This window comes from Bombina bombina, chromosome 2 (assembly GCF_027579735.1).
Source record: "Bombina bombina isolate aBomBom1 chromosome 2, aBomBom1.pri, whole genome shotgun sequence".
In the NCBI taxonomy this organism is placed as follows: domain Eukaryota; kingdom Metazoa; phylum Chordata; class Amphibia; order Anura; family Bombinatoridae; genus Bombina; species Bombina bombina.
In genome coordinates, this window is record NC_069500.1 from 1335858096 (window position 1) to 1335885840 (window position 27745).

General features: G+C 39.7%; 1 protein-coding gene across 1 annotated transcript in view; it reads left to right on the top strand.

Moving 5' to 3' along the window:
- The window catches only part of POLN (DNA polymerase nu), a 587345-nt gene that overhangs the window by 498073 nt on the left and 61527 nt on the right, over positions 1 to 27745 (top strand). Inside the window, exon 20 of the mRNA XM_053700310.1 lies at positions 8523 to 8637. Within this exon, the coding sequence (XP_053556285.1) occupies positions 8523 to 8637 (115 nt within the window). The remainder of the gene's footprint in view (positions 1 to 8522; positions 8638 to 27745) is intronic.

The following is a 27745-nucleotide window of genomic DNA, read 5'->3' on the forward strand; positions in this document are numbered from 1 at the left end:
TTCCTGGGAGGAAGGGAAGGGGTTGGAAAGTAGGGAGGGAAGGGAGGGAAATGGTGGTAGATGGTGGAGGAGGGGGGGTAGGACCTTGAGATATATATTAATCACCATCTCCTTGTGTTTTTAAAGTTGTTTTTTTGTGTGTATGTGAAACTCCTTTTTTAATTTTTTCAAATAAAAGATTATATTTTAATCCGTATACTCCTCCTCCTTCCCACATTTTTCTACTAATCTGCCCAATGGGTCTTTAAGAAATGTGAGAGCTACACAAGTGTACATTATTGTCAGTCAATGACTGATTTATCTATGGGGGGTAGGAAATGTAGGGAGGTATGAAATGCGGGCCTCCGTACCTAAGAGTTTATGTTAATGCTGAGGTTACTTGCCCAACCCAAGGAGAAGACATCGCTCAGTAATCAAGTCCTGCCGTTACAGTACAGAAAGTGTGGGTTATGGAGTTCATTATGTTGAGGCGTTAGAGGAAGCAGAACTGGTGGTAGTGTGTCTTCTGTTGGTGGCATCATTTGGCTTGCTTTTCCTAGGTAAGGCAGTATGCCAGGATTCTCCTGGAGTGCTCAGTCTTTTGGTGGTTTGAGAGCTCAGTGGCTCAGAGGGGGGGGTGTCTGACGGGGGGTCAAGTCCAAGTGTTGTAAAAAAGGTTGGAATGTCTTCTGGGGTCTTGCAGACTACGCAGGTGCTATTGCTGATTGTCCAGAGGTTAGTTGGAAAGCCCCATTGGTACGGGATTCTTTTGTTCCGCAGCAGGGTGGTGAGGGGCGAAAATTCCTTCCTGCGTTGCAAAGTGCGGGTTGACAAATCCTGGAAAAACTGTAGGACATTGCCCCTGAACCTCACAGGCTGGTTTTTGCGGGCTTGATTTAGGAGCATTTCTTTATCCTGAAAGTTCTTGAGGCGTATTACGATGTCCCTTGGTGGGGCTGAGCCTGGTGGTTTTGGTCTCAGGGTTCTGTGAGCTCTGACCCAAGGAATATCATCAGGGTGGGAGGTATCTTTTAAATGACTAAACAGGTCCTGAAGATAGACAGGAAAGTCTCTTGGCAGGACTGACCCTGATACGCATATGTTTGCGCCTGCTTCGGTTCTCTAAATCATCAAGTTTATTTTGAAGAGAAAGGATGGTCTCCTGCTGAGAGGTTAGTTATTCTGTCAGCTGATTGACGTCTTCTTTAATGATATCTTGATTGCTCTCCAAGGTTTCAAACTGAAAGCCTAGCGTGTGGATGTCCGGTTTCAACTCCGCCAGTTCTTCTCTGATGCAAGAGCGGACTATGACCTAGATTTGGAGTTTGGCGTTAGCCGTGAAAACCAGCGTTAGAGGCTCCTAACTCTGGTTTTAGGCTACCGCCGGTATTTGGAGTCACTCAAAATAGGGTCTAACGCTCACTTTTCATCCGCGACTTTTCCATACCGCAGATTCCCTTACGTCAATTGCGTATCCTATCTTTTCAATGGGATCTTTCTAACTCCGGTATTTAGAGTCGTTTCTGAAGTGAGCGTTAGACATCTAACGACAAAACTCCAGCCGCAGGAAAAAAGTCAGTAGTTAAGAGCTTTCTGGGCTAACGCCGGTTTATAAAGCTCTTAACTACTGTACTCTAAAGTACACTAACACCCATAAACTACCTATGTACCCCTAAACCAAGGTCCCCCCACATCGCCAACACTCGAATAATTTTTTTAACCCCTAATCTGCCGACCGCCACCTACGTTATCCTTATGTACCCCTAATCTGCTGCCCCTAACACCGCCGACCCCTGTATTATATTTATTAACCCCTAACCTGCCCCCCTCAACGTCGCCTCCACCTGCCTACACTTATTAACCCCTAATCTGCCGACCGCAAAGCGCCGCCACCTACGTTATCCTTATGTACCCCTAATCTGCTGCCCCTAACACCGCCGACCCCTATATTATATTTATTAACCCCTAATCTGCCCCCCTCAACGTCGCCTCCACCTGCCTACACTTATTAACCCCTAATCTGCCGACCGGACCTGAGCGCTACTATATTAAAGTTATTAACCCCTAATCCGCCTCACTAACCCTATAATAAATAGTATTAACCCCTAATCTGCCCTCCCTAACATCGCCGACACCTAACTTCAATTATTAACCCCTAATCTGCCGACCGGAGCTCACCGCTATTCTAATAAATGTATTAACCCCTAAAGCTAAGTCTAACCCTAACACTAACACCCCCCTAAGTTAAATATAATTTTAATCTAACGAAATTAATTAACTCTTATTATATAAATTATTCCTATTTAAAGCTAAATACTTACCTGTAAAATAAATCCTAATATAGCTACAATATAAATTATAATTATATTATAGCTATTTTAGGAATAATATTTATTTTACAGGTAACTTTGTATTTATTTTAACCAGGTACAATAGCTATTAAATAGTTAAGAACTATTTAATAGTTACCTAGTTAAAATAATTACAAAATTACCTGTAAAAGAAATCCTAACCTAAGTTACAATTAAACCTAACACTATACTATCAATAAATTAATTAAATAAACTACCTACAATTACCTACAATTAACCTAACACTACACTATCAATAAATTAAGTAAATACAATTCCTACAAATAAATACAATTAAATAAACTTGCTAAAGTACAAAAAATAAAAAAGAACTAAGTTACAAAAAATAAAAAAATATTTACAAACATAAGAAAAATATTACAACAATTTTAAACTAATTACACCTACTCTAAGACCCCTAATAAAATAACAAAGCCCCCCAAAATAAAAAAATGCCCTACCCTATTCTAAATAACTAAAGTTCAAAGCTCTTTTACCTTACCAGCTCTGAACAGGGCCCTTTGCGGGGCATGCCCCAAAAAGTTCAGCTCTTTTGCCTGTAAAAAAAAAAATACAATACCCAAGCCCCCCAACATTACAACCCACATACCCCTAATCTAACCCAAACCCCCCTTAAATAAACCTAACACTAAGCCCCTGAAAATCTTCCTACCTTGTCTTCACCTCACCGGGTTCAACGATCTGTCCAGAAGAGCTCCTCCGATGTCCTGATCCAAGCCCAAGCGGGGGGCTGAAGAGGTCCATGATCCGGCTGAAGTCTTCATCCAAGCGGGAGCTGAAGAGGTCCATGATCCGGATGAAGTCTTCATCCAAGCGGGAGCTGAAGAGGTCCATGATCCGGATGAAGTCTTCTATCAACGGCATCTTCAATCTTCTTTCTTCCGGATCCATCTTGCAGACCTCCGACGCGGAACATCCTGCTGGCCCGACGGACTAACGACGAATGACGGTTCCTTTAAGGGACGTCATCCAAGATGGCGTCCCTCGAATTCCGATTGGCTGATAGGATTCTATCAGCCAATCGGAATTAAGGTAGGAAAATTCTGATTGGCTGATGGAATCAGCCAATCAGAATCAAGTTCAGTCCGATTGGCTGATCCAATCAGCCAATCAGATTGAGCTCGCATTTTATTGGCTGATCGGAACAGCCAATAGATTGCGAGCTCCATCTGATTGGCTGATTGAATCAGCCAATCGGATTGAACTTGAATCTGAATTTTCCTACCTTAATTCCGATTGGCTTGGATGAAGACTTCAGCCGGATCATGGACCTCTTCAGTCCCCCGCTTGGGCTTGGATCAGGACATCGGAGGAGCTCTTCTGGACAGATCGTTGAACCCGGTGAGGTGAAGACAAGGTAGGAAGATCTTCAGGGGCTTAGTGTTAGGTTTATTTAAGGGGGGTTTGGGTTAGATTAGGGGTATGTGGGTGGTGGGTTGTAATGTTGGGGGGCTTGGGTATTGTATTTTTTTTTTTACAGGCAAAAGAGCTGAACTTCTTGGGGCATGCCCCGCAAAGGGCCCTGTTCAGGGCTGGTAAGGTAAAAGAGCTTTGAACTTTAGTTATTTAGAATAGGGTAGGGCATTTTTTTATTTTGGGGGGCTTTGTTATTTTATTAGGGGTCTTAGAGTAGGTGTAATTAGTTTAAAATTGTTGTAATATTTTTCTTATGTTTGTAAATATTTTTTTATTTTTTGTAACTTAGTTCTTTTTTATTTTTTGTACTTTAGCAAGTTTATTTAATTGTATTTATTTGTAGGAATTGTATTTAATTAATTTATTGATAGTGTAGTGTTAGGTTAATTGTAGGTAATTGTAGGTAGTTTATTTAATTAATTTATTGATAGTATAGTGTTAGGTTTAATTGTAACTTAGGTTAGGATTTCTTTTACAGGTAAATTTGTAATTATTTTAACTATTTTAGCTATTAAATAGTTCTTAACTATTTAATAGCTATTGTACCTGGTTAAAATAAATACAAAGTTACCTGTAAAATAAATATTAATCCTAAAATAGCTATAATATAAATATAATTTATATTGTAGCTATATTAGGATTTATTTTACAGGTAAGTATTTAGCTTTAAATAGGAATAATTTATTTAATAAGAGTTAATTAATTTCGTTAGATTAAAATTATATTTAATTTAGGGGGGTGTTAGTGTTAGGGTTAGACTTAGCTTTAGGGGTTAATACATTTATTAGAATAGCGGCGAGATTGGGTCGGCAGATTAGGGGTTAATAATTGAAGTTAGGTGTTGGCGATGTTAGGGAGGGCAGATTAGGGGTTAATACTATTTATTATAGGGTTAGTGAGGCGGATTAGGGGTTAATAACTTTATTAGAGTAGCGCTCAGGTCCGGTCGGCAGATTAGGGGTTAATAAGTGTAGTTAGGTGGAGGCGACATTGTGAGGGGCAGATTAGGGGTTAATAAATATAATATACGGGTCGGCGATGTTAGGGCAGCAGATTAGGGGTACATAAGGATAACGTAAGTAGCGGCGGTGTACGGAGCGGCAGATTAGGGGTTAATAATAATATGCAGGGGTCAGCGATAGCGGGGGCGGCAGATTAGGGGTTAATAAGTGTAAGGTTAGGGGTGTTTAGCCTCGGGGTACATGTTAAAGTGTTAGGTGCAGACGTAGGAAGTGTTTCCCCATAGCAAACAATGGGGCTGCGTTAGGATCTTAACGCGGCTTTTTTGCAGGTGTTAGGTTTTTTTTCAGCTCAAACAACCCCATTATTTTTTATGGGAGAATCGTGCACGAGCACGTTTTTGAGGCTGGCCACTTGCGTAAGCAACTCTGGTATCGAGAGTTGAAGCTGCGTTAAAAATGCTCTACGCTCCTTTTTTGGAGCCTAACGCAGCCTTTATGTGGACTCTCAATACCAGAGTTATTTTTATGGTGCGGCCAGAAAAAAGCCGGCGTTAGTTTTTCGGGTCGTTACCGACAAAACTCCAAATCTACCCGTTAGTCTGCTATGTCTTGCTTCGGAGGTAAGTTTTGCAAAAAAGATGGAGAGACCTGACAGTCCACTGGTATGTTTCTGCTTGATTGAGGTTCTTGTGACTGTACTTGTGTGGGTTTTTCCTTTGGTTTGTGGTTAGTAGGAGAGGTATTCACTGAGTCAGGACATTGCCAAAAGGAGGACATAATGTTTGATTTCCCCGATATAGGTTTTGGCATTTTATCCTGCTTGGTTTTACGTTTGGACACCATTTTTTATGGTAGTTGTTCCCAAAGTGGTCCTATAGCAGTTGGGGTAGGATTATTCTGAGGCGTGCTGTTCTTTTGGCTTAATGTGCAATAGGCAGGCAATAAATCTGAGCTGCTGAAGGGGTAATTTAATACCTGACAATATGTTAGGGGATAATGTCCGCTATTTGCAGAAGGAGTTAATTCATTTTTGTTGTTGTTGTTTTCCCCCCTCTAATTTATTTGCTCCCTTATTCTCAGTAGTAAAATGAGGAGGGAGGTCAGAGTTTTTAAGGAGTGTCTGTGGGCTCAGGAGTGCTTGGCCCTATGCAGGTTATTTAACATGGAAACTGCAGGGAGCTGTTAGTGGCTTTTATATTATTATTATTATTATCAGGTATTTGTAGAGCGCCAACAGATGCCGCAGCAGGTAAATAGACTGAAGCTGGCAAGGAGTAGTAAGGGGAGGTTAGGTGTTTGTCTCTAGTGGAATACCAGGGGGTAAAGAGAAATGTGAGGTGCTTACTGTTACTTTTTCTTTTTACTTTTTAGGAGACTCCGGTCCTGTGGTAGGCCCAATCACCGGCCTAAATTGCTGGCTGCTGTCTGGCCTTTGCTGGGGGGTTCCTGCAGTTGCTGTCGGTGGGACAGTGTGGCCAGCCCATATGGGGGTAAGCGGGTGTTAGGTTATATTGAAGGGGCCTACCGTTTTCTAGACGGAGCTAGCCCAATCCCTGGGCTAAATTTTTTTTTTGATCCGGTCCATTATGAGGGGGCCGTTTCTTGTTTCCTGGCCTCCCAATTTCAGACCCGATGGGTGCTGATGCCTCTTTAGGGTCCGATTAGGGCCCCTAAGGTCTGTACAAGGGGCAATCTTGTCGTCTGAGGCCTGAGGTGGCCATTTTGCGGTTGTCAGTTGTGTGGGTCCCCAGGCACTGTAAATTGAAAAATTCCCCTTCTGTATTGCGGCTGGAGGATGTAGGAGGGCTACAATATAATTTTACTGGGGGTTTGGGAAAGGATGCCCAGGATTCCCAATGGATTAAAGGGCTTTTGTGGCGGAGCTCTGGAATTATGCTGTTCTCATGACAGCTACCAGGCTCCGCCCCACAGGGTTAGGGGTTTTTAATATGTAATATAGTTAATTTAATTGGTAGTTTAATTTAAATGTAGTATAATAGTTAGGGTAGGTTAATTAATAGTTTAATATAGTTTATTTTAATTCTACAGGTAAGTTTCAATTTATTTGAAGATAGGGATGTTGTAATTTTAATTTAAAGTTAGCGGGTTGTTAGGTTTAGGGGTTAATAGCTTAATTTATTTTTTGGCGATGTGGGGGGCTGGCAATTTAGGAGTTAATGTGTTTAGCTAGTGGTAGTGATGTGGGAGGCCAGAGGTTTAGAGGTTAATACCTTTATTTAGATTGCGGCAGGGTCGGGGAGCGGCGGGATAGGGGTTAATAACTTTATTTAGGTTGCGGCAGGGTCGGTGAGCGGCGGAATAGGGGTTAAACATTTTAGTATAGTGGCAGCGTTTATTGATACAGGGTATAAATAAAGTTGAGAAAAAAACGAATAGCAGCGTCATCGATGACTGTTAGTTAACAACAGTCCGATGCTCAACGCCCCGTACTTGGTGCGCGTCTTTTTGCCGGCTTTTTTTTATAAATGAGAGCAGATTGAGATACGCGGCTGAGATGTTAGGCGAGTGTATTGATGCCGGCGAATGCAACACAGTTGACGACTTGATAGATATCCCCCAAAGGCTTTTACCTTTGCTCATTTGCTTTGAACATCTGGGAAGATGTTCCTGTTTAATGTTTCCCATAGGACCTATTTAATTGACTCGCCACCCAGTTAATTTGACCACCCCAGTAAAAAAAATTAGCGAAAGTTAGCTAAAATTCAATATTTTAATGTTTGTTGTACAAATTTTCATTAAATCAATTTATGTTAAATTGTAAAGTTTAAACTGCCCCTGCCTGGCTACTTAAAGGGACACGAAACCCAAACATTTTCTTTCATGATTCAGATAGAGAATACAATTTTAAACAACTTTCTAATTTATGTCTATTATCTAATCTGTTTCATTCTCTTGGTAACATTTGTTGAAGGAGCAGCAATGCACTAATGGTTTCTAACTCAACACGTGGGTGAGCCAATCACAATCGATATATGCAGCCACCAATCAGCAGCTAAAACCTAGGTTCTCTGCTGCTCCTGAGCTTGCCTAGATAAACTTTCAGCAAAGGATGACAAGAGATGGAAGCAAATTAAATAATAGAAGTAAATTGGAAAGTTGTATCTTATGATTCAGATAGAGCATGTCATTTTAAGCAACTTTCTTATTTACTCCTATTATCAATTTTTATTTGACCTCTTGCTATTTTTATTTGAATAGCAGGAATCTAAGCTTAGGAGCAAGCCCATTTTTGGTTCAGCATCCTGGGTAGTGCTTGCTGTTTGGTGGCTACATCTAGTGCAGACATTGGGGTTGAGCAGTATATGAGTTAAATGATGATGTCTTGAAATCACAAACTAACTGCTTTTATTTTTAAAATAAAACAAGCGAAGTTTAGAGGGACATGAAACCCAAATGTTTCTTTCATGTCTTAGCTAGATCATACAATTTTAATCAACTTTCCAGTTTACTTCTATTATCAAATTTGTTTCATTCTCTTGGTATCATTTGTTGAAGGAGCAGAGCTTACCTAGATAAACCTTTCAGCAAATGATAACACGAGAAGGAAGCAAATTAAATAATAGAAGTCAATTAAAAAGTTGTTTAAAATTGTATGCTCTGTCTAAGCTATGAAAGTCTAATTACGACTTTACATACTGTCCCTTTAATCCTGGTTTAAATGTTTTTTGTTGTTTTTTTGTGATATCTCAGTTTTATGGAACCCTTATCCTTTTTATTAGAGTACTTACTCAAATGATAAATGAAGTGCTAAAAATGTACTTTTACTTGGCAGATTTTTCACAAATAGAGCTACGATTACTTGCTCACTTTTCCTTGGACCCAGAACTTCTAAAATTATTTAAAGAAACTGAATCTACTGATGTCTTTACAATATTAGCATCTCAGTGGTAAGAGGAAAAATGTTTTCATTAAACATATCTGTTAGCTATTAGACATGTGCAACGCTAAACAATTTGTTTTGTTTCATTTTCATTAGTTAAATAAATAAAAAAATTTCGGCAAATTAGTTAAGATAAGGTTAAAAAAAAAAATAGTTTTGGCAAATTAGTTATGTTAAGTTAAATCGTTTTTTCGGATCCGTTTGTTTTTTCGGATCCTTTCTTAATTCATATGCATTATTCTATTCTGAAGTTTAGAATAGAATACTGCACATGTATAAAGAATGGATGCGAAAAAAACGAAAGGATCTGAAAAAACGATTTAACTTAACATAACTAAATATGCAGCTGATTGCCGAAACAAAATTATCTAAAGCCGCTGCCACCCACATCGCCAACACTAACTAAACCTATTAACCCCTAAACCACCACCCCCAACATCACCGATACTAACTAAACCTATTGACCCCTAAACCGCAGTTCCCCCACATCGCCAACACTAACTAAAACACTAAATAAACCTATTAACCCCTAAACCGGTATTCCCAAACCGCCAACACTAACTAAACCTATTAACCCCTAAACCGCAATTCCTCGACATCGCAGACACTAACTAAACCTATTAACCTCTTAACCGCCTACCCCCACATCGCCGACACTAATTAAACCTATTAACCCCTAAAACGCTGTACACCCACATCGCCAACACTAAATAAACCTATTAACCCCTAAACCACTGTACACCCACAAGGCCAACACTAACCTAACCTATTAACCCCTAAAAAGCCGTCCCCCACATCGCAACAGCCTAAATTAAACTATATTAACCCCTAAACCTAACACCCCCTAACTTTAACATAATTAGAATAGACCTAAATTAAAGTTAAAATTATTAACTAACTACCTATTTAAAAATAAATACAAACTTACCTGTGAAATAAAAATAAAACCTTAGCTAGCTACAATATAACTATTTACTAACTACCTAGTTAAAATAAATACAAACTTACCAGTGAAATAAAACTAAAACCTAAGCTTACACTAATAAAACCTAAGATTACTAAAAATAACAAAATCTAGATTACTAAAAAATTTAAACTACAATTACAAAAAATAATAAACACTAAAATTAAAAAAAACTAAAAAAAACTACCATTACAAAAAATAACCAACAAAATTATCCAAAACAATAAAAATTATTACTATTCTAATACCCCGTTTAAGAAAAAAAACACACCCCAAAATAAAAAAAACCCTTATCTATAATAAACTACCAAGGGCCCTTAAAAGGACCTTTTGTAGGGCATTGCCCTAAAGTTAACAGCTCTTTTGCAAAAAAATAAAAACAAACACCCCCTTACATTACAAACCCCCACCCCCAAACCCACAAAATAAAAATAAATCTAATCTACCCATTGCCCCAAAAAGTGCATTTATATGGGCATTCAGCTCTTTTTCGGCCCATTAAAAATAAAAAATGCCTAATCTAAAAAAAAAACACTCCAAAAATAAAACAAATCCCATTACAAAAAATAACAAACGAAATTATCCAAAATAATAAAAATTATTCCTATTCTAATACCCCATTTTAAAAAAAAAAAAAAACACCCCAAAATAAAAAAAAAAAATCTATAATAAACTACAAATAGCATTTAAAAGGGCCTTTTGTAGGGCATTGTCCTAAAGTTAACAGCTCTTTTGCTAAATAATTACAACAAACACCCCCTAACATTATAAACCCCCACCCCCTCCAAACCTACAAAATAAAAATAAAAACTAATCTACCCATTGCCCTGAAAAGGGAATTTGTAAGAATAGATTAGTACAATAACTGTACGACCAAAGCGTACTGCAATTTCAAATTCTCATGAAAATACAATTGTATAGATGTAATATAACACATGTAATAACTTCAGATTGAAACAACATGCAATTATAGATCCCTATTCGCCCTCATATGCCTAGGAGCATTCAGCTTTTTTACTGCCCTTTAAAGGGCATTCAGCTCTTTTTCGGCCCATTAAAATAAAAAAAGCGCTAATCTAAAAAAAAAACACCCCAAAAAAACAAAAAATAAACCACTAACCCCAAAATCGGTACTCAGAGTTGCTGAAGTCCGGCGAAAGATCTTCAACCCAGCGGCAAAGCATCTTCATCCAGGCGACTCCATCTTTTTTTTTTGGTCCATTGCGGGACCAGCATCTTCTTCATTCCTGCGGAGGCGGAGCGGTCGATGGGTAGAGGTCCAGGCGGAAGTCCATCGGTCCGATGTGGAGGTCCTTTTCATGCGATTGTCCGACGCACACTGAGGATTCAATGCAAGGTACCCCTTTTATATTGGGGTACCGTTGCATTCCTATTGGCTGAAAAATTAAAATCAGCCAATAGGAATAAGAGCTGCCTAAATTCTATTGGCTGATTTTAACAGCCAAAAGGATTTAAGCAGCTCTCATTCCTATTGGCAGATTCAAATCTAAAGACCGTTGCTCCATAACTTGTCCGCTGCCTCTGAGACTGTGGTCATCAATCCACCCGATCCTATATGATCGGGCTGATTGACACCCCTTGGCCGCGAATCTGCAGGGGGTGGCATTGCACAAGCAGTTCACCAGAACTGCTTGTGTAATGATAAATGCCGACAGCTTTGAGAACAACATTCCCCAAGACATCGGTAGGATTTTGGGCATTTCACCTTCTACAGTGCACAATATAATTTAAAGATTCAAGGAATCCGGTCAAATCTTGGGCCTAGATTTGGAGTTTGGCGGTAGATGGGCTGTTAACGCTACGTAGGCTTTTTTCTGGCCGCACCATAAAATTAACTCTGGTATCGAGAGTTCAAAAAAATGCTGCGTTAGGCTCCAAAAAAGGAGCGTAGAGCATTTTTACCGCAAATGCAACTCTCGATACCAGAGTTGCTTACGGACGCGGCCAGCCTCAAAAACGTGCTCGTGCACGATTCTCCCATAGGAAACAATGGGGCTGTTTGAGCTGACAAAAAACCTAACACCTGCAAAAAAGCAGCGTTCAGCTCCTAACGCAGCCCCATTGTTTCCTATGGGGAAACACTTCCTACGTCTGCACATAACACTCTAACATGTACCCCGAGTCTAAACACCCCTACCCTACTTACAATAATTAACCCCTAATCTGCCGACCGCAAAGCGCCGCCACCTACGTTATCCTTATGTACCCCTAATCTGCTGCCCCTAACACCGCCGACCCCTATTATATTTATTAACCCCTAATCTGCCCCCCTCAACGTCGCCGACACCTGCCTACACTTATTAACCCCTAATCTGCCGAGCGGACCTGAGCGCTACTATAATAAAGTTATTAACCCCTAATCCGCCTCACTAACCCTATCATAAATAGTATTAACCCCTAATCTGCCCTCCCTAACATCGCCGAAACCTAACTTCAAACATTAACCCCTAATCTGACGACCGAATCTCGCCGCTATTCTAATAAATGTATTAACCCCTAAAGCTAAGTCTAACCCTAATACTAACACCCCCCTAAGTTAAATATAATTTAAATCTAACGAAATTAATTAACTCTTATTAAATAAATTATTCCTATTTAAAGCTAAATACTTACCTGTAAAATAAATCCTAATATAGCTACAATATAAATTATAATTACATTGTAGCTATTTTAGGATTAATATTTATTTTACAGGCAACTTTGTAATTATTTTAACCAGGTACAATAGCTATTAAATAGTTAAGAACTATTTAATAGTTACCTAGTTAAAATAATAACAAAATTACCTGTAAAATAAGTCCTAACCTAAGTTATAATTAAACCTAACACTACCCTATCAATAAATTAATTAAATAAAATACCTACAATTACCTACAATAAAACCTAACACTACACTATCAATAAATAAATTAAATACAATTTCTACAAATAACTACAATTACATAAACTAACTAAAGTACAAAAAATAAAAAAATATTTACAAACATAAGAAAAATATTACAACAATTTTAAACTAATTACACCTACTCTAAGCCCCCTAATAAAATAACAAAGACCCCCAAAATAAAAAAATTCCCTACCCTATTCTAAATTAATAAATTTAAAAGCTCTTTTACCTTACCAGCCCTGAACAGGACCCTTTGCGGGGCATGCCCCAAGAAAATCAGCTCTTTTGCCTGTAAAAAAAAACATACAATACCCCCCCCCCAACATTACAACCCACCACCCACATACCCCTAATCTAACCCAAACCCCCCTTAAATAAACCTAACACTAAGCCCCTGAAGATCTTCCTACCTTGTCTTCACCATACCAGGTTCACCGATCCGTCCTGGCATCCGGTGCTGAAGAGGTCCAGAAGAGGCTCCAAAGTCTTCCTCCTATCCGGCAGGAAGAGGACATCCGGACCGGCAAACATCTTCATCCAAGCTGCATCTTCGATCTTCTTCCATCCGGTGCGGAGCGGGTCCATGTTGAAGCATCCGACGCGGATCCATCCTCTTCTTCCGGCGTCTCCCGACGAATGACTGTTCCTTTAAGGGACGTCATCCAAGATGGCGTCCCTCGAATTCCGATTGGCTGATAGGATTCTATCAGCCAATCGGAATTAAGGTAGGAATATTCTGATTGGCTGATGGAATCAGCCAATCAGAATCAAGTTCAATCCGATTGGCTGATCCAATCAGCCAATCAGATTGAGCTCGCATTCTATTGGCTGTTCCGATCAGCCAATAGAATGCGAGCTCAATCTGATTGGCTGATTGGATCAGCCAATCGGATTGAACTTGATTCTGATTGGCTGATTCCATCAGCCAATCAGAATATTCCTACCTTAATTCCGATTGGCTGATAGAATCCTATCAGCCAATCGGAATTCGAGGGACGCCATCTTGGATGACGTCCCTTAAAGGAACCGTCATTCGTCGGGAGACGCCGGAAGAAGAGGATGGATCCGCGTCGGATGCTTCAACATGGACCCGCTCCGCACCTGATGGAAGAAGATCGAAGATGCAGCTTGGATGAAGATGTTTGCCGGTCCGGATGTCCTCTTCTTGCCGGATAGGAGGAAGACTTTGGAGCCTCTTCTGGACCTCTTCAGCACCGGATGCCAGGATGGATCGGTGAACCTGGTATGGTGAAGACAAGGTAGGAAGATCTTCAGGGGCTTAGTGTTAGGTTTATTTAAGGGGGGTTTGGGTTAGATTAGGGGTATGTGGGTGGTGGGTTGTAATGTTGGGGGGGGGTATTGTATGTTTTTTTTTACAGGCAAAAGAGCTGATTTTCTTGGGGCATGCCCCGCAAAGGGCCCTGTTCAGGGCTGGTAAGGTAAAAGAGCTTTTAAATTTATTAATTTAGAATAGGGTAGGGCATTTTTTTATTTTGGGGGTCTTTGTTATTTTATTAGGGGGCTTAGAGTAGGTGTAATTAGTTTAAAATTGTTGTAATATTTTTCTTATGTTTGTAAATATTTTTTTATTTTTTGTAACTTAGTTCTTTTTTATTTTTTGTACTTTAGTTAGTTTATGTAATTGTAGTTATTTGTAGAAATTGTATTTAATTTATTTATTGATAGTGTAGTGTTACGTTTTATTGTAGGTAATTGTAGGTATTTTATTTAATTAATTTATTGATAGGGTAGTGTTAGGTTTAATTATAACTTAGGTTAGGACTTATTTTACAGGTAATTTTGTTATTATTTTAACTAGGTAACTATTAAATAGTTCTTAACTATTTAATAGCTATTGTACCTGGTTAAAATAATTACAAAGTTGCCTGTAAAATAAATATTAATCCTAAAATAGCTACAATGTAATTATAATTTATATTGTAGCTATATTAGGATTTATTTTACAGGTAAGTATTTAGCTTTAAATAGGAATAATTTATTTAATAAGAGTTAATTAATTTCGTTAGATTTAAATTATATTTAACTTAGGGGGGTGTTAGTATTAGGGTTAGACTTAGCTTTAGGGGTTAATACATTTATTAGAATAGCGGCGAGATTCGGTCGTCAGATTAGGGGTTAATGTTTGAAGTTAGGTGTCGGCTATGTTAGGGAGGGCAGATTAGGGGTTAATACTATTTATTATAGGGTTAGTGAGGCGGATTAGGGGTTAATAACTTTATTATAGTAGCGCTCAGGTCCGCTCGGCAGATTAGGGGTTAATAAGTGTAGGCAGGTGTCGGCGACGTTGAGGGGGGCAGATTAGGGGTTAATAAATATAATATAGGGGTCGGCGGTGTTAGGGGCAGCAGATTAGGGGTACATAAGGATAACGTAGGTGGCGGCGCTTTGCGGTCGGCAGATTAGGGGTTAATTATTGTAGGTAGCTGGCGGCGACGTTGAGGGGGGCAGGTTAGGGGTTAATAAATATAATACAGGGGTCGGCGGGGTTAGGGGCAGCAGATTAGGGGTACATAAGTATAACGTCGGTGGCGGTCGGCAGATTAGGGGTTAAAAAAATTTAATCGAGTTGCGGCGATGTGGGGGGACCTCGGTTTAGGGGTACATAGGTAGTTTATGGGTGTTAGTGTACTTTAGGGTACAGTAGTTAAGAGCTTTATGAACCGGCGTTAGCCCAGAAAGCTCTTAACTCCTGCTTTTTTCCTGCGGCTGGAGTTTTGTCGTTAGAGCTCTAACGCTCACTTCAGAAACGACTCTAAATACCGGAGTTAGGAAGATCCCATTGAAAAGATAGGATACGCAATTGACGTAAGGGGATCTGCGGTATGGAAAAGTCGCGGCTGAAAAGTGAGCGTTAAACCCTATTTTGAGTGACTCCAAATACCGGCGGTAGCCTAAAACCAGCGTTAGGAGCCTCTAACGCTGGTTTTCACGGCTAACGCCAAACTCTAAATCTAGGCCTTGGTGTGTAAAGGGCAAGGCTAAAAACCACTTCTGAATGCATGTGATCTCTGATCCCTCAGATGTCACTGTCTCAAAAACCGTCATGAGTCTGTAATGAATATTCTGACATGGGATTGGGAATACTTTGGTAAACGTTTGTCAGTTAACACTATTCGCCACTGCATCCACAGATGCAAGTTAAGGCTTTACTATGCAAAGCAGAAGCCATACATCAACACTGTCCAGAAGTACCACCGACTTATCTGGGCTCAGTCTCATCTGAGATGGATAGTAGCAAAGTGGAATTGTGTTTTGTATTCCGAAGAGTCAACATTTCAAATAGTTTTTGGAAAAAACAGCCGTCGTGTTCTCCGGGCCAAAGAAGAAAAGCATCATCCAAGCTGTTATCAGCATCAGGTCCAAAAGCCAGCGTCTGTCATGTTATGGAGGTATGTCAAAGCCCATGGCATGGGTAACTTGCACATCTGAGACGGCACCATTAATGCAGAAAAATATGAATACACTTTTTGGACTCCGGGGTTGAGTTACATTTGCAAGATATATCACCTGCATAATGATGAAGTTATTTGTTTGCTTTGTATAGCACTCTCCAACAATATACTATTCTGTTTAATGGTGTAGTAAAACAACGATAGCCACAGCTGGGGCATTAAACATTTGGAAGAAAATTTTTAATTAGATATTAAAAATAGTAAAAGGCTCCAGTATGAAAGTGTTAAACAAATCTTTCAAGCTGCAAGATATAATAAAATATAACATTTTCACAGTAAAACTAATCACTGCAACAATATACAATAATGATTAGAAGTGTATACATAAATCAGACATAACTATTAACTAAATCTATAACCATAAGAGAGAGAGGGTCTAAGACACAGGCAGGGTGGCCGTCATTAATGTTGGATAGGAGAATATTTTTAATCACGGTCTCAGATACAGCAGAGCAGACTAGATGGTGAGGTGTCTATCACTGAACTCATCTACTCTCATATAAATAAAAATGAACCAATACCGACTCTAATTGAGCTAATGCGGTATGGGAAACTTGAAAATTTGATATAGATGATAACAATCCCAGATCCAAAGAATAGCAGGGGGATCTGGATAGAGTATTCTTTCCAGAGGCATACCACATTATTTTTTAGCCCATAGGTCAGTCCCCAAACAAATACAGTGGTGTTTAGATGAGGTCCCTGCCAGTGGTGAGATTCTGAAATTTTAGCAACAGGTTCTGATGGGATTCTCTAACTTCTCTATAATACAAAACCTTTGCACTTTTTAAATTTTAAGAACAGGTTCTTTACAATTTCTACATTTTAGGAAAAGGTTCTTATGAGCTGGCGAGAACCTGCTGAATCCCATCACTGGTCGCTGCTGAATAGGTTGCAAGTCCCACCTTATGACAGAGATGATACCTTTAGGGGGACTATTACCATGTGTGATGTCTTCTGCGGCCATTATAAGGGGATTCTGAAGTTTGGAGCCGTACAATGCTTATGAGGTCCTTTAATTCTGGGCCAGTTTCACCTCCATTATGATCATGCTGTAGCCGCAGGGGCCTTATCCATCTGCTTATAACATGAGAAAGAGTCCTGGGAAGGATGTAGTTGCCTCATCTGAAAAGGGGTAAAGCTTCTCTGTGGAAATAATTGTAGCCATCATTATACACCATAATAGCTAATGTGAAGCTTAGATGAATAGTAGATGTTTGCAGCTGTGGATATGTAGACCGTCGCCAAGGAGTTAAATGGTCCAGTCCAGGACTCCAGAAGCGTAGGGATCACAAATTATATAGCTTTAGAAACCATGAACCTTCTGCAGCAGTATCTGAGGTTAATAAAAGTGGATGCAGTACCTATGTATTGATAGTTGTCGGATTAACAACAGCACTTCAGGAGCACCTAGAATTGTGGCCTGTCATGGACACGCCCCCAAGTACTGGTTTTAGTTATCAATATTTTATTTTTTTCAATTCAAACAGATGCAATTAAAAAATATATTTTGGCAGCTACAACTTTTAAATATAAAAACCAACAAGACTGTGATTAAACTTTAACTGAACTAAGTTTGGATGCTTTGATTGATACAACACACGTCATTTATGGCATTATAACTGAAAAGATAAAGGTTGTTTATGAGATACCACGATAGCTCTTGTACAAAGAAATATCATGTCAACAGTGGGATCTCCTTTAGCTCTCTTTACTAATCACAAAAGTTTATACGTTTTTGTTTGGTCTTTTTCTTTTGCCCCTATACTATATCATTTATTACAAAGTTCTTATTGTTCAAAAAGATCAAGCAAGTTGCCAGTTAGCATTTGGAAGGAATACTGAGTCCAAAGGCAATCTGATATGTCAAGCATAAAATTGTTTTCTACAGTACAAGCTATGAATCAGCATGAAAAGTCAGAAAAAAAGTCAGCTTTTGAAATATAAAGGAGACATTTCTGGCAAGTTTCATGCTATGAAATAGACTATTTCACCCCCAAAACATATAATTTGACTCTGTTGTAAAACATGCTTTGCTCTAAACTACATAAAAAAGCCCAATTACAAAAGTTGAGCAACACATCCTTAAAGTGACATGAAACCCAGAATTTATATTTCATGATTTAGATAGAACATGCAATTTTAAACAACTTTCTAATTTACTTCTATCATAAAATTTGATATCTTTTGTTGAATAGCATGGATGTTAGCTCAGGAGCTTACATGTGTGTGGAGCAATAAATGGCAGAAGTTTTGCAAGAATGCTATTCATTTGCAAGAGCACTAGGTGGACGCACTATTTACTGCCATGTAGTGCTCCAAACACCCACCTAGATATATCTTCAACAAAAAAGCAAATTCGATAGTAGAAGTAAATTGCAGCAAACGGGCACAGCCATATGGCTCCAATGTGGCCCCATCATACGCCAATATATTTATGAATTGCTTTGAGGAGAAATTTGTCTATGAAAAAGAGTTGTTTTTACAGTTTGGTGGCACATGATGGCGCTATAGACAATATATGGGTGTACATATGGTGTGATGGGGCGACATTGGGTCCCTATTGGTTTTTGTTGAACAGTTAAATAGATCTGTAAGTGGATTAAGATTCATACTCAAGGGGATAGTGTTTTTAGGCACTGAGGTATGAGAGCATTTTAATATGTGTCAACTAAATATTGATTAACACAGAAAGGAGACTGACAGAATTCCTCTATTAAGGTATGCAAGTTTTCATCATGATAGATTAAATATTTCACTTCTATGTAGTCAGATGCTGAGGGTTAAAGGGACAGTCTAGTCCAAAACTATTTTCATGATTCAGATAGGGCATGTAATTTTAAACAATTTTCCAATTTACTTTTATCACCAATTTTGCTTTGTTCTCTTGGTATTCTTAGTTGAAAGCTTAACCTAGGAGGTTCATATGCTAATTTCTTAGACCTTTAAGGCCGCCTCTTAAGAATGCATTTTAACAGGTTTTTCACCACTAGAGGGTGTTAGTTCATGTTTTTCATATAGATAACACTGTGCTCGTGCACGTGAAGTTACCTGGGAGCCATCACTGATTGGCTAAACTGCAAGTCTGTCAAAAGAACAAATAAAGGGGCAGTCTGCAGAGGCTTAGATACAATATAATCACAGAGGTAAAAAATATATAAATATAACTGTGTTGGTTATGCAAAACTAGGGAATGGGTAAACAAGGGATTATCTATCTTTTAAAACAATAACAATTTTGGTGTAGACTGCCCCTTTAAGAGAATAGTGAGAGTGCTTTAATGAATCATATAATACAATAAATTGGTTAAAATTTGTTGAGCAAAGCTATCATAATGAATTGATAGAGGCAGAGATTGGAAGAGCGAATATTGATGATAGTAGGACACAACATAAAAGGGATAAGGAACAATTAATGTTTTTTTTTTACAGTTTAACCCTTAAAGTGATGGTAAATTCAGCCCAACTGCTCAACATATTTTTAAAGCTCTTATCCTAACTAACATATCAATATGCTTTTTTATTAATAAAAACATCAGTGCGCTGAATAACTTAAATTTTTGTCCCGTAACGTTACACTTTTATATTCAGCCTCTCTCTTAAATTTTCGAAGGTACTGCTTTGAGTGACATATGTTCTATCCAATCATAGCCTCACCATGCGCCATGTAAAACTGTAACTACACGCTCCCGTGCTCTGAACTCACTAATCTTGATGCAATGCACATGTGCAACTCTTACGCTACTTGCGCAAGTGAAAAAGACAATGCGTCAATTGCTGGTTATATTTTTCTTAGATCCATCGGTGAAACGAGTACAGCAGCACGTGTAGTATCTTATTATCTATATATATTATTTTAATTGTCATTGAGAAATAATATACGGCTAGATTACGAGTTTTGCGTTATGAGTAAAAAAGCAGCGCTCATAACGCTGCTTTTTTACTACCGCTGCTATTTTTATTTTGCGAAAAGTCTATTTTCAATGGGACTTCCATAGCGCCGGTATTACAAGCTTTTTTTTTAGGCCAAAAAGTGAGCTGTACAGCCTATCCCGCAAGATTCGTAACACATTCTAAAGTCAGTAGTTATGAGTTTTACACTACAAAGCTGTAGCATAAAACTCATAACTAAAGTGCTAAAAAGTACACTAACACCCATAAACTACCTATTAACCCCATAAACCGAGGCCCTCCCGCATCGCAAACACTAAAATAAAAATATTAACCCCTAATCTGCCGCTCCGGACATCACCGCCACTAGAATAAACATATTAACCCCTAAACCGCTGCACTCCCGCCTCGCAAACACTAGTTAAATATTATTAACCCCTAATCTGCCACCCCATACATCGCCGCCACCTATCTACATTTATTAACCCCTAATATGCCACCCCCAACGTCGCCGCCACTATACGAAAGTTATTAACCCCAAAACCTAAGTCTAACCCTAACCCTAACACCCCCTAACTTAAATATAATTAAAATAAATCTAAAGAAAACCTACTATTAATAACTAAATTCCTATTTAAAACTAAATACTTACCTGTAAAATAAACCCTAAAGGACCAGTCAAAACAGTACATTTGCATAATCAACAAATGCAATATAACAAGACAATGCAATAGCACTTAGTCTGAACTTCAAATGAGTAGTAGATTTTTTTTCTGACAAATTTAAAAGTTTTGTCTTTTTCCACTCCCCCTGCACCATGTGACAGCCATCAGCCAGTCACAAATGCATACACGTACTATGTGACAGCCATCAGCCATTCACAAATGCATACACACTTATTCTTGCACATGCTCAGTAGGAGCTGGTGACTCAACAAGTTTAAATATAAAAAGACTGTGCACATTTAGTTAATGGAAGTAAATTGGAAAGTTGTTTAAAATAGCATGCTCTATCTGAATAATGAAAGTTAATTTTGATTGAGTGTCCCTTAAGCTAGCTACAATATAACTAATAGTTACATTGTAGCTAGCTTAGGTTTTATTTTTATTTTACAGGCAAGTTTGTATTTATTTTAACTATGTAGAATAGTTACTAAATAGTTATTAACTATTTAATAACTACCTAGCTAAAATAAATACAAATTTACCTGTAAAATTAAACCTAACCTGTCTTACACTAACACCTAACCTTACACTACAATTAAATAAATTACCTAAATTAAATACAAATACCTAAATTAAAAAAAAAAAAAAAAACACTAAATTACACAAAATAAAAAACAAATTACAAGATATTTAAACTAATTACACCTAATCTAATAGCCCTATCAAAATAAAAAAAAAACTATCCTAAACTAAACTACCAATAGCCCTTAAATGGCCTTTTGTGGGGCATTGCCCCAAAGAAATCATCTCTTTTACCTGTAAAAAAAAAATACAAACAACCCCCCAACAGTAAAACCCACCACCTACACAACCAACCCCCCAAATAAAAGCCTTACTAAAAAAACTAGGCTCCCCATTGCCCTGAAAAGGGCATTTGGATGGACATTGCCCTTAAAAGGGCATTTAGCTCTATTGCAGCCTAAAGCCCTAACCTAAAAATAATACCCACCCAATAAACCCTTAAAAAAAATTAACACTAACCCCTGAAGATCCACTTACAGTTTTGAGGAGCCGACATCCATCCTCAACGAAGTCGGGAGAAATCCTCAGTGAAGCGGAAAGGAGTCCTAAACGAAGCCGAGAGAAGTCTTCATCTAAGCCGGGAGAAGTGGTCCTCCAGAGGGGCAGAAGTCTTCATCCCGATAGCATCTTCTATCTTCATCCATCCGGCGCGGAGCAGGTCCATCTTCAAGACATCCAACGCGGAGCATCCTCTTCTTCCGACGAATGAAGGTTCCTTTAAGTGACATCATCCAAGATGGCGTCCCTTAGATTCCGATTGGCTGATAGAATTCTATCAGCCAACCGGAATTAAGGTTGAAAAAATCCTATTGGCTGATGCAATCAGCCAATAGTATTGAACTTCAATCCTATTGACTGATCCAATCAGCCAATAGGATTGAGCTTGCATTCTATTGGCTGATTGGAACAGCCAATAGAATGCAAGCTCAATCCTATTGTTGACAAAACAAGGTAGGGTCCCAGTGGGACTCCTTTTATCTCAATAAGGAATCATGAGTTAATATCTCCTGAGGGGGGTTATTGAACAGGGGGAACTATAATCATGTTTGGTATATGGTTCTATCTGCAATGTGTAGCTGTACTTAAGCTCACAGCCTTTACAAGGCACATAACGGCCTTCTTTTAATGACGCGATCTCTCAAGATTGCGTGCCCTTTTTGTGACTGGCATGGTGCACCTTGTGACGGGTGCGGTAATGTTGATTTTCACTTCCGTATGCTGACTGTGCGCTACTGAGAGATTCTAGCTTGTGGGTTGTCTGGTTCACAGGAGGTGGTGAGTGCCCCAGCGATTGGGGGGGTCAAGGGGTGCCAGTTAGTTTTTGTCATTTTTGTAATCCCAAGATTATGGAGGATTCTGATATGCGAGACACAGATGCCTCCGATACGGAGAATGCTTCTTGTGATGAATATGCAATGGCCCGGGTTATAAATGCCCATCAGTTATGTTCCGATTGCCATTCTAGAGTACTCTCTTCTCCTGAATCTGGGAGCTTAGAGTGCGTTGAGCCATCCACCTCCAAGGTTTCCATGACCCGTGAGGCATGTGCCCAAGACTTTTTCCCGACTATGCACGCAGGTGTCCATATGGACTCCTTCTGCGGAGAGTGGCTTGTTTCCACCAGAGGTTACAGCACGGTTCCGTGTGGCCATTTCTATGCCGCTGACTCATTTATAACTCCCAAGTGAAGTATTTCTACAATACTATCCGTGCTCTGTTAACTAAGGCCCGTTGAGCGTGGGATCGCCCAATTAAGTTCGGCCTTCTTGGGAAGCGTTGGTCCCTTAGGCTTCAGGGGCCCCAATCTTGGGACTGGAGTCTTCAGTAGATCAGACAAGGGATGATTTTGCCTTCCGTTATAGGCTAACTCGCCTTCGTGTGCTTTTAAGACATGTTTTGGCAATGTTGAAGGATCCCAGTCCTAGTGGGCCGAGGGATCCGAGGCCTTAGTAGCTGGATGGCAAAATAGACATGACATTTGGGGATGAAGCGATCTCCTTAATGTCTCTGTTTTATTTTTTCTCTTTATGTTTTCGTTTCCATTACTGAGCTTGGGTGAATGGGGCTTCTAACCGGCTGGTCCTGTTGTCATTTCATTCACTTTGGGTGTTCACCCGATGGGTGCTGCCTTCATTTTATTTTTTAATCCGGATGGATGTGTTTAATTTGTTTTCCTTAAGCTCATGTCTGTTAGATATTCGTTTTATGAACGTTCTTCTCTGGAACCGATATTTGCGACTAGTGGTCGCGTGGGAAATGCCTCAGAAGTTGTGCACTTGTTGAATATTAGAATTCTGTTTTCTAGTTCATTTATCGATCCTTCGGGACAATTTTTCTTGGACCTTGAGCAGTTCATGAGTGTCCTTATACCAGGCTGGTACTGGTTGGATGCTTTTTTGGCTGTTTACCAGGGTTCATGTCACCTTCATGGTGCTGAGAATGTCTCTTGGCCTATTCCATGGACTCCGGGCTCGGATCCTACTGAAGTATGAGGCCTGTTGTTTATATGCAACCCCTCCAGATGGAGGGTTGTAAATGCCAATCTAAGGTTGGTTGGTTCGGGCTACTCGTCTGAGTTACGGATCTGATTTTTTGCAGATGACATAATGGTTCTTCAGGTCCCTGGTTATTTGCATTCTTTGGAAGATGGGAGATGTGTGTGACCTTTGTGGTCTGGTGTGCCGAGTGATTACCGATTTGAGTTTCACTCAAAGTTCTTCCGACGCTGATTCTTTAGCCTATTAAGCATTTTCTTGCGGTGGCGGAGTATCATTCCTTCCTGTCTTGGGTGGATCATCTGGTCTGGATGCGCGGGCATGTTTGTCTTCCTCTATTCCGTGTTGTGTTACTCTAAGAGGTAGTGTGCAGGGGTTCCCTGCCTTCTGTGGGAGGCTCCAGCTCCAGAGTTTGCCTGCTTAAAGTAGTCTCTTTGGAAGATAGTTCCTTTAAGGATCTCTGAGTATTGTCTATTCCATTTTATACCCTTGGTCTGACCACGGTCTTTTACGTTCAGGTGTCTTGCGTCCTCGTTGCAAGTCTAGTCTTGGGGCTTGTCAGTGAGGAGTCGAGGTCGGGTAGGGATGGTCGCCCTTCTGGGGTCAGGTAGTTGTCGATTTATCCTCGATGCTCCGTTAAGGGCTTTGTGGGTGGTGCCTTACGTTATTTCTCTGGGATGGCGAGAAAGGGCAAGGTTTATCATTCAACTTTGGGTGTTGATTGCTACCCTGCCTGTGTGTGTAACACGTGTTGCCGCTTGCCTACGAGATTTCCTTGCGATCCATTTGCACTGGGTACTGAATCTTAGACCGTTCAGGAGTTCTTCGGCACTCTTGGGTTTGAGGCTTTTGCTAGATCGCCAAGTCTACAGACGTTAGAGATGTGCTCCTCTTTGTAGGAGGCAGTTTAGGGTTCCTCTGGAGGTTGGATCTTTCGATCGACTCCTTGTCGAGGACCCTGGCCTTGTTCCCTGTCTCTCCTTGGATGGGTGTGGACGGTTCGGTTTCACACTAGATGTTTGTGGTCACACTGGCCTCTCTCGTAGGGGCTGGGGCTCTGGTACATTTAAGATGTTCCTGTAGACTCCAAAAGGGATATTTATCAAGCTGTATACTATGTTGCATTCGACGGCACCAATATGCTCGCCTAACATCGCGGCCGCGGACCTGAATATGCTCTCCTTATTTATAAAAAAAGCTGTCAAAAAATTGCACACCAAGTACGGGGAGATGAGCAGCGGACTGTTGTTAACTAACAGTCATCGATCTCGCTGCTATTCGGCTTTTTCCAATATTTATTTATACCCAGTCTCTAAACACCGCCACTATACTAAAATGTTTAACCCCTATCCCACCGCTCCTGGACCCCGCCGCAACTAAATAAAGTTATTAACTTTATCCCGCTGCTCCCGGAGCCCACCGCAACTAACTAAATGTATTAACCCCTATCCCTCCGCTCCAAGAGCCCACCGCAACTAAATAAATGTTTTAACCCCTATCCCGCCGCTCCCGGAGCCCACTGCAACTCTAATAAAGTTATTAACCCCTATCCTGCCGCTCCCGGAGCCCACTGCAACTCTAACAAAGTTATTTACCCTTATGCCTCTGCTCCTGGAGCCCACCGCAACTCTAATAAAGTTATTAACCCCTATCCCGCCGCTCCCGGGGCCCACCGCAACTCTATTAAAATTATTAACCCCCACCCCGCTGCTCCCGGAGCTCACTGCAACTCTAATAAAGTTATTAACCCCATCCCCCGCTCCCGGACCCCTCCTTCGCAACTAAATAAATGTATTAACCCCTAAACTCCTGGCCTCCCACATCACTACTACTTACTAAACCTATTAACCCCTAAACTGCCAGCCCCCACATCTCCCTACACTAAATTAAGCTATTAACCCCTAAACCTAACAACCTGCTAACTTTACAATATAATATCCTCATCCCTATCTTATAATAAATTTAAACTTACCTTTAGAATTAAAATAAACTATATTAAACTATTAATTAACTTGCCCTAACCATTATACTACAATTACATTAAACTATATTAAACTATTAATTAACCTTCCCTAACTAGTATACTAACATTACATTAAACTAACAATTAAATTAACTATATTACATATTTAAAAACCTAACCCTACTCAAATTATTTAAATCTACAATAAAGAATTACTACGTTACAAAAAATAACAACTAAGTTACACAAAATAAAAAACACTAAGCTAGACAAAATAAAAAACACTAAGCTACACAAAATAAAAAACACTAAGTTACACAAAATAAAAATAAATTATCAAATATTTAAACTAATTACACCTAATCTAATAGCCCTATCAAAATAAAAAAGCCCCCCCCAAAATAAAAAAACCCTAGCCTACAATAAACTACCAATGGCCCTTAAATGGGTCTTTTGCGTGGCATTGCCCCAAAGAAATCAGCTCTTTTACCTGTAAAATAAAATACAAACACCCCCCCCAACAGCAAAACCCACCACCCACACAACCAACCCCCCCAAATAAAGACCCTGTGTAAAAAACCTAAGCTCCCCATTGTCCTGAAAAGGGCATTTTTATGGGCATTGCCCTGAAAAGGGCATTTAGCTCTTTTTCAACCCAAAGTCCCGAACTTAAAATTAAAATACACCCAATAAACCCTTAAACAAACCTAACACTAACTCCCGAAAATCCACTTACAGTTTTGAAGACCAGACATCCATCCTCATCCAAGTGGCAAAAGTCCTCAGCGAAGCAGGTAGAAGTCTTCATCCAAGCGGGCCGAAGTCTTCATCCAACCGGGCAGAATTCTTCATCCAGACGGCATCTTCTATCTTCAGCCATACAGCGCGGAGCGGCTCCATCTTCAAGACATCCGGCACGGAGCATCCTCTTCTTCTGATGGTCAACAGAGAATGGAGTTTCCTTTAAATGACGTCATCCAAGATGGCATCCCTTACATACCGATTGGCTGATAGCATTCTATTCCAATCAGCCAATAGAATGCAAGCTCAATCCTATTGGCTGATTGGATCAGCCAATAGGATAAAAGCTCAATCCTATTGGATGATTGCAACAGCCAATAGGTTTTTTTCCACCTTAATTCCTATTGGCTGATAGAATTCTATCAGCCAATCGGAATGTAAGGGACGCCATTTTGGATGACGTCATTTAAAGGAAACTTCATTCTATGTTGACCATCGGAAGAAGAGGATGCTCCACGCCGGATGTCTTGAAGATGGAGCCACTCCATTTTATTTTACAGGTAAAAGAGCAGCCAATCGGAATCTAAGGGACGCCATCTTGGATGACGTCACTTAAAGGTATCTTCATTCTGTTTAAGTCGTCGGATGAATAGGATGCTCTGCGTCGGATGTCTTGAAGATGGATCCGCTCCACCCCGGATGGATGAAGATAGAAGATGCCGTCTGGATGAAGACTTCTGCCCGTCTGGAGGACCACTTCTGCCCGGCTTGGATGAAGCCTTCTGCCCGTCTGGAGGACCACTTCGCCCGGCTTGGATGAAGACGTCTCCTGGTAAGTCGATCTTCAGGGGTTAGTGTTAGGTTTTTTTAAGGGTGTATTGGGTGGGTTTTATTTTTTAGATTAGGGTTTGGGCGGCAAAAGAGCTAACTGCCCTTTTAAGGGCAATGCCCATCCAAATGCCCTTTTCAGGGCAATGGGGAGCTTAGTTTTTTTTTAGCTAGTATTTTATTTGGGGGTTGGTTGTGTGGGTGGTGGGTTTTACTGTTGGGGGGGTTGTTTGTATTTTTTTTACAGGTAAAAGAGCTGATTACTTTGGGGCAATGCCCCACAAAAGGCCCTTTTAAGGGCTATTGGTAGTTTAGTTTAGGCTAGGGTTTTTTTTTATTTGCGGGGGGGCTTTTTTATTTTATTAGGGCTATTAGATTAGGTGTAATTAGTTTAAATTTCTGTAATTTCTTTATTATTTTCTGTAATTTAGTGTTTGTTGTTTTTTGTAATTTAGCTAATTTAATTTAATTTAGGTAATTGTATTTAATTTAGTTAATTTATTTAATTATAGTGTAGTGTTAGGTGTTAGTGTAACTTAGATTAGGTTTTATTTTACAGGTAAATTTGTATTTATTTTAGCTAGGTAGTTATTAAATAGTTAATAA